The 6,947-nt window shown below is 37.2% G+C and overlaps 1 protein-coding gene across 1 annotated transcript; it reads left to right on the top strand.

The window, feature by feature from the left end:
* The first annotated feature begins 3,332 nt into the window (after positions 1–3,332).
* On the top strand, positions 3,333–4,203 carry LOC102440085 (prothymosin alpha-like). Its single transcript, XM_006092909.3, has one exon. The coding sequence runs from the start codon at positions 3,434–3,436 to the stop codon at positions 3,764–3,766; it is 333 nt and encodes a 110-aa protein (XP_006092971.1). The 5' UTR covers positions 3,333–3,433; the 3' UTR covers positions 3,767–4,203.
* The last annotated feature ends 2,744 nt before the right edge of the window (positions 4,204–6,947 follow it).

Below are 6,947 nucleotides of genomic sequence, written 5' to 3'. Positions count from 1 at the left end.
GGCTTCAGGTTGCAAAGATATAACACTACAAATGGTCACTACATATAATTAAAATGTACTTTTTTTTCCCTACCTAATTTTTACATGACTAACCTTGTTAAATAAGTAAGTCAATAGTAGTCAAGCATAGAATTGAGAGGGGAGGAGTACCTAAATATCTAATCAGCTGGAATATTCTACTAAATTATTAAACAAAGCCTTTTTAAAAATTGTATCTTCTATATTGGCTTTGCTGATTTCTTTTCTTGGCCTCAAATGTCAAATTGACCCGATCTCCACAGACTTTTACAAACCATGCTCTTTCCTCCAGCTACCATCTCCTTCCTGTAAACGTTCTTAAGCAAGTACTCAATACTTTCTGCACCAACTGCATCAAACAATTCCATTTCTTATCTCACAGAAAAACTATCTCCTGTCCCCATCCTTCTACTGAAAATGCTCTTCAACACCAGAGAACTCCTAAATGCCAAATTCAGAATCATTTTTAAAAAAATATATTTTATTGATTTTTTTACAGAGAGGAAGGAAGAAGGATAGAGAGTTAGAAACATCGATGAGAGAGAAACATCGATCAGCTGCCTCCTGCACACTCCCTACTGGGGATGTGCCCGCAACCAAGGTACATGCCCTTGACCAGAATCGAACCTGGAACCCTGGAGTCCGCAGGCTGACGCTCTATCCACTGAGCCAAACTGGTTACGGCCATAATCATTTCTTAATTATTACCGGACTTGACTTTTCTGGAGAATTTGACACCATTGATTATCCTTTCCTGGAAACTCACCTTGTATGGTTTTCACTCCCAGGTAAAACAAGTTCCCTTCCCTCTTCCTCTGTTCTACTCTAACATGGCACTTCCTCTTCCTGAATTTTTTTTCTCGCCCTGCCCTGTCTTTTCTTTAAAAAAAAAAATCACCTAACTTTCAGGGCCCAACTAAAACATCACCTCCTCTGTACACTCCTTCACCACCACCAAGGCTCAGATTAAACCCAGTCATTTGTTCTTTTGTTTCTGTAGCACTCTCTGTATACTGTATTATAGCTCTTCACTATTCATTAACTATTCATTCACATACCTGCCTCTCTCTACTAAACTACAAAAGTCTTCCAGAGCTGCAGCTGAGTTTTATTCACTTTTGTACCCCTAGCACTAGTTCAGAAGCTACAAGATGGGAACTTATCAAATGATTTGTGAATGAGTTAGAGTGAGTAAAGACATATTGAAATGAGGCATTAAAAATGGCTTAACCTCTGGCCAATTGGACCTTTAGATAATGTCATATTTGAAAAGAGAATTAAATGAATAAAACTAATATTAAACTGAACAGAGAAAATATCAAAACCTATGAAAAATGTAAAAATGAATGTGTGATAGTTCTTCAAACACTAAACCCCATCTAGTATTATGTTTCACCACTCTTTGATGAGATTACAATAGATCTGAGGAAGGTTTGCTGAAAGCAAGGTTTGATCCCCCATGATTGACCTAAAGCAAATCTAACTGTGTAGCAAATGTTAAATCTGAGTCATTGCTATAATTACTTCAACAATGCCGCCTCCTAGCTAGCACACATGACTAAATTAAAAGACAAAGGACCAAAAATGTTACTAATTTCACTTGTATTTAGCAATCCTGGGGCCCATGAGACTTCGCTGTAAAACAAATATTGGTGACATTCAAAGATACACGTGACATTTTTCTTTCACAACTTCTTCTCGCCACCCCTAGTATCCCCTTCTGCCTTAAGAGAATTTCCAAAGTACCAATATTATTGAATGATATAAGCCATTATGTTATGTAGATTTCAGTTTTTAAACCAAGTTACACCGTAATCTATTCTAATTCTCCCGGAAATGGTATTGAATAAAAGAGAAGCCACAATCATCTTCATTTACACAAAGAATTGACTGTCTATACTACATGGTAAAGCTATGCACTAGCTATTTCCTTTAAGCATCACCTTGGGACAATATACAGTGGACCAGATTTTTTCAATGTTTAAACTGCTCTCAGGAAAGACACAGGCCCTTCTGGAAGCTTCAGTAACTGAGTGAGACCACTGGGGTGCCATTTGGTAAACTGCAGCTTCAGTGCACTCAATGGTACCCTTGTGGCCTGAAAGAGTTAAGGCAGCATCTAGTGGTACATGACTCTGCTCTTTGGGGATTATGTCTAGGCTAAGAGAATCCGCCTCAGATCATTAAGTACATTTCCTCCGACCTTTGGCTTCCTACGATGGCTGGGAATAAAAAAAGTTCTTACCTATTTTGTAGAACTAAAAGATTAATGATTTGTACATTTCATTAGATGCAATATTGAATACATTACTGAAACCTTTTCTTCTCTTGCAAGAAATACAGTTCAAAATTCTCTTTCTCAGATTATTTTAGTTATCAAGAATGTTGATATTTAATTTAAAGACCTAGAATTGCACATAAAACCTAACTCAAACATCAAAACTACCCTTATTCCTTGTAAATGAACTAGGAATTCAATTTATAAATATTGTGTACTTAATTGTGTGCTAAACGTGACAAGCACTGGAGATACAATGGTAAGTAAAAGAATCCCTATCTTCAAGATACTTTCACTCTTTTGAGGGAATAGACAAGTAACTAGAGAATTACATTCACTTATACAAAAAGTATATATTTTTCTAAATACTTTAGCAATTTGAAAATCTCCATTAGTCAACTATTTCATTGATATCACAAAACTCAGTGGTTAAAATATAAAGAAAGCAATTATAAAAAAGAAATCAATTATAGATATAATACCACATATATTCACAGCATTAACTGTTCTTCTGTTAAATGTGGTGGTATTTTCATAATAAGAAACAGTATTATGAGCATGCATTACTGGCTCACTGAAGAGAAAACTAAATGAACTTAGCTCTTCAATTCACTTTTCACACATTTAAAAATAATCTTCTGCAACAGAAATGAAAGTCTATTTTAGAAGGAATTTTTCCCTTTTTATTTTTTATCTGGCTTCTTATATACACAGGTTATCTAAGGTCTTAATGACATTTTATTCTAAACCCTCTAGACCAGTGGTTCCCAACCTTTTTTTGGCCATGCCCCACCTAAGCATCTCTAAAATCCTGATGCCCACCCTGTGACATGTAATTCTTATTATTCAAAAATTGAACTCCTATTCCCATGGAGGAAGCCTTGGTCTAAACAAGCTTCCAAAGAACATGGCATCCATGTAAGAGAAAAATAATAGAATAAAAGGACAGTTGAAATACTGAGGAAGAAATCACTAAGAAATTGTTAAAAAAAATAATAATATGGGCTCCCTCTCCGCTCGCTGCAACCACCTCCGCCGCGCCACCGCCGCGGACTCCGGCAGCTTCTTCGCCAGAGTCCTCCAACTCTTGCTTTTTAAAAAAAAATCCGCTGCAGAGGATCACCGGCGTGCCCCACCATGTCAGACACGGCCGAGGACACCAGCTCCGAGATCACCACCAAGGACTTAAAGGAGAAGAAGGAAGTTGTGGAGGAGACAGAGAATGGAAGAGATGCACCTGCGAATGGGAACGCTAATGAGGAAAATGGGGAGCAGGAGGCTGACAATGAGGTAGATGAAGAAGAGGAAGAAGGAGGGGAGGAGGAGGAGGAGGAAGAGGAAGGTGATGGTGAGGAAGAGGATGGAGATGAAGATGAGGAGGCTGAGGCAGCTACAGGCAAGCGGGCAGCTGAAGATGATGAGGATGATGATGTTGACACCAAGAAGCAGAAGACCGATGAGGATGACTAGACAGCAAAAAAAGGAAAAGTTAAAGGCCTCCGTGACCTACTCACCCTCCACTTCCCGTCTCAGAAACTAAACGTGGTCACCTTCGAGTAGAGACTCCCGCCCACCTGCCTACCCACCCACCTCAGGCAGCGCCACCTGCAGATGACACGCACTCTCCACCACCCAACCAAAACCACAACGTGAATTTGCAACAGGGGAGGAAAAAAGAACCAAAACTTCCAAGGCCCTGCTCTGCTTTTTTTCTTAAAAGTACTTTAAAAAGGAAAATTTGTTTGTATTTTTTATTTACATTTTATATTTTTGTACATATTGTTAGGGGTCAGCCATTTTTAATGATCTTGGGATGACCAAACCAGCCTTTGGAGCATTCTCTGTCCTACTTCTGACTTTACTTGTGGTGTGACCATGTTCATTATAATCTCAAAGGAGAAAAAAAACCTTGTAAAAAAAGCAAAAACAACAACAAAAAAAAAACAAAAAAAAAAACAATCTTATTCCGAGCATTCCAGTAACTTTTTGTGTATGTACTTAGCTGTACTATAAGTAGTTGGTTTGTATGAGATGGTTAAAAAGGCCAAAGATAAAAGGTTTCTTTTTTTCCCTTTTTTTGTCTATGAAATTGCTGTTTATTTTTTTTGGCCTGTTCGATGTATGTGTGAAACAATGTTGTCCACAATAAACAGGAATTTTATTTTGCTGAGTTGTTCTAACAAAAAAAAAAAAAATAATAATAATAATAATAATATGAAGTGATATAAAAAATAGCAAATAAAGTTTCAAAACATACAGAACTGAAATGCATAAATAGGTCACAACATATATTTATATACTGTATATGAGGCCCCTAAAACCATAAGAAATGCAAAAAATTCACTGTTAATAACTCATTCTCAAATTGCCCCCCTTAAAAGTCAAATTGCCCCGCTGTGGGGCATGTGCCTCATGTTGGGAACCACTGCTATAGATCAAGTCATTAGCCTGAGAATTACTTGGCAGTACACAGTATTCAAAGCCATTCAGATTCATTACAAAAATTTACTCTGATACCCTCAGGTCTATGTTTTCCTTCTATCCTTGTTTTTCTTCCTTGTTCCCTCCCTTACTTAGTAAGCCCCTATGTGATATATATTATTAAACAAAATATGATATAAAGTGTTTTAATGTAAAGAAAAAATAATAATTAATAAACCTTAAAAAATTAAAGTGAAGAGATGTGCCCTATCAATGCCATGTTTTCAACTTAGTAGAAAAGAGAAGGTCCTCACCAATAATCATAACATGTAATTTTATATGATAAATGCAATGAAAAAAAATCACAACATGCATTGGCTATGAACAGAGTAGGAGTTATTGAATACCTTCCACTAAACCCATCAACTGAGAGGGTTGGGAGGGGGATGATATTGAGCCTGAGAGCCAGTGTTTGCTATCTATCCTCACAATCATCAGGAGGAGAGATGTGGCAGCCAAGTTACCCACACCTTTCATCAGGGAAACGAGGTTGGCTTTGAGCTTTGGTACCACAGTCAATATCCAATCATGGATTTTCCACATACTACTGTCTTTATGAGGCGTAGTAAATTGTGTGTCTTTTGCAATTCAACATTTATTAAAAGTCAATTTATCTTAAATTCTTACAACTCCCTTGAACAAAATAACATTTTAAAGCTGAATTCTTTTTTTTTCAGACTCATGACAGAGTTATCCATTATAATTTTATATTTAGAGAATCCCTTAGATTGTATAAAGTGTTTTTTAAGGCTTAAAATGTTCATGCTGTTGTAGGATATTTTAATTTATTCAGCAGACCTGTAAGTTAGCTGTCATGACTGCCATTTTGCAGATTAAGTTAATAGAAGGTCATGGAAACAAAGTCCCACATCAACAAATATCAAAGGTTGAATATAAACTCCTCATGTATTCTACTTCAAATTCTATAGCTGTGTCTCAGGTACTACACAGTTGACGAAACAATTATTTCCTCAGTTCAAATTAAGATAAAAAGGAATGCAAGGAATGCTCAGTTTGCAATATAAAATAAATAACATGGGCTTTGAAAATATTTGGGAGATGAACATGTAGGTGGGCATTATTTTTTCTAAAGTGTTAATACCAATGTCTTCAATACTGCAAATTTGAGCAAACAGTATGTACAATCCGTTTCCTGACAATGTCCTGGGCTTTCTTAGAAGGCACTTTTGTAAAATTCTTGAATGGAAATCTGGACCCAGGCCTTGTTTCTCCAGTGCGCCATGGGGATGACTCAGTGGTGACACACTTGCTTACAGTTACTACGGCTTCCCAGATGGCAAATCCATGGCCACAGTTGGAATGAGCAAAACTGAAAACTCTGGCTCCTATTTAGTCTTGACATAGGCTTCTCCTACCTTAGCATTTGAAACACTGTCATTAAAAAACTGCTTTGTAGATTTTCGCAATGCCTCTGAGGCTAAAGTGCCAACTGTTGTTCTCCTTCAATACATTGTATGGTGGTACTTATCTCTACCCTCTTATGGAGGCTGCAATTCTTAATAATTATAATAAGAATCATAATAACCCCTTGTATCTAAAAAGTGCATTAGCACTCACAAAGTGCTTTCACATACAGGAGCTGATTTAATCTTCACGCCAACATCTCTACTCACTATGCTGGTGTTCCCCCCAGGGTTCTGTTCAGAGCTCTGTATCTCTTTTCATTCTTCATAGTCTCCCTGGGGAATATTATCCTCACCTGTGGTTTCAACCACCACTCGTGTGGCGACGTTACACAAATTCCTACTTTTAGTTTAATGCTCACACTAGAGATGCCAATGGGAACATGTAGCTAATTGTCTAATGAACAAATCCCAGGGTTTGTTATTGGTAACACATACTCAACTTAATGCAAACTGATATTCTTCAAATCTCCTCTCTGTTCAAATTTTCGAGAATAGCTAATCACAACATAATCTATCAGTTACCTAAGCTGAACATATGAAAGTCTTAGCTTCTGTCTCATTTCTGCTCTCACATACAGTTACTAAGTCTTGCCGTCTCTACCCTAAATATCTCTGTGGCAGGGTTCCTCCTTTCTTTTCCCAAGACATGTTACAGTTTACTCCTTTACCTTTCTTTTTTCTGAATAACCACAAAAGCTTCCTAAGTCTTTTCTCCATTTCCTGCCTGACTCCACATTCAGGCC

This window comes from Myotis lucifugus, unplaced genomic scaffold, assembly GCF_000147115.1.
Source record: "Myotis lucifugus unplaced genomic scaffold, Myoluc2.0 scaffold_106, whole genome shotgun sequence".
NCBI classification, from domain to species: domain Eukaryota; kingdom Metazoa; phylum Chordata; class Mammalia; order Chiroptera; family Vespertilionidae; genus Myotis; species Myotis lucifugus.
This window is presented reverse-complemented; position numbering and strand designations above follow the sequence as displayed.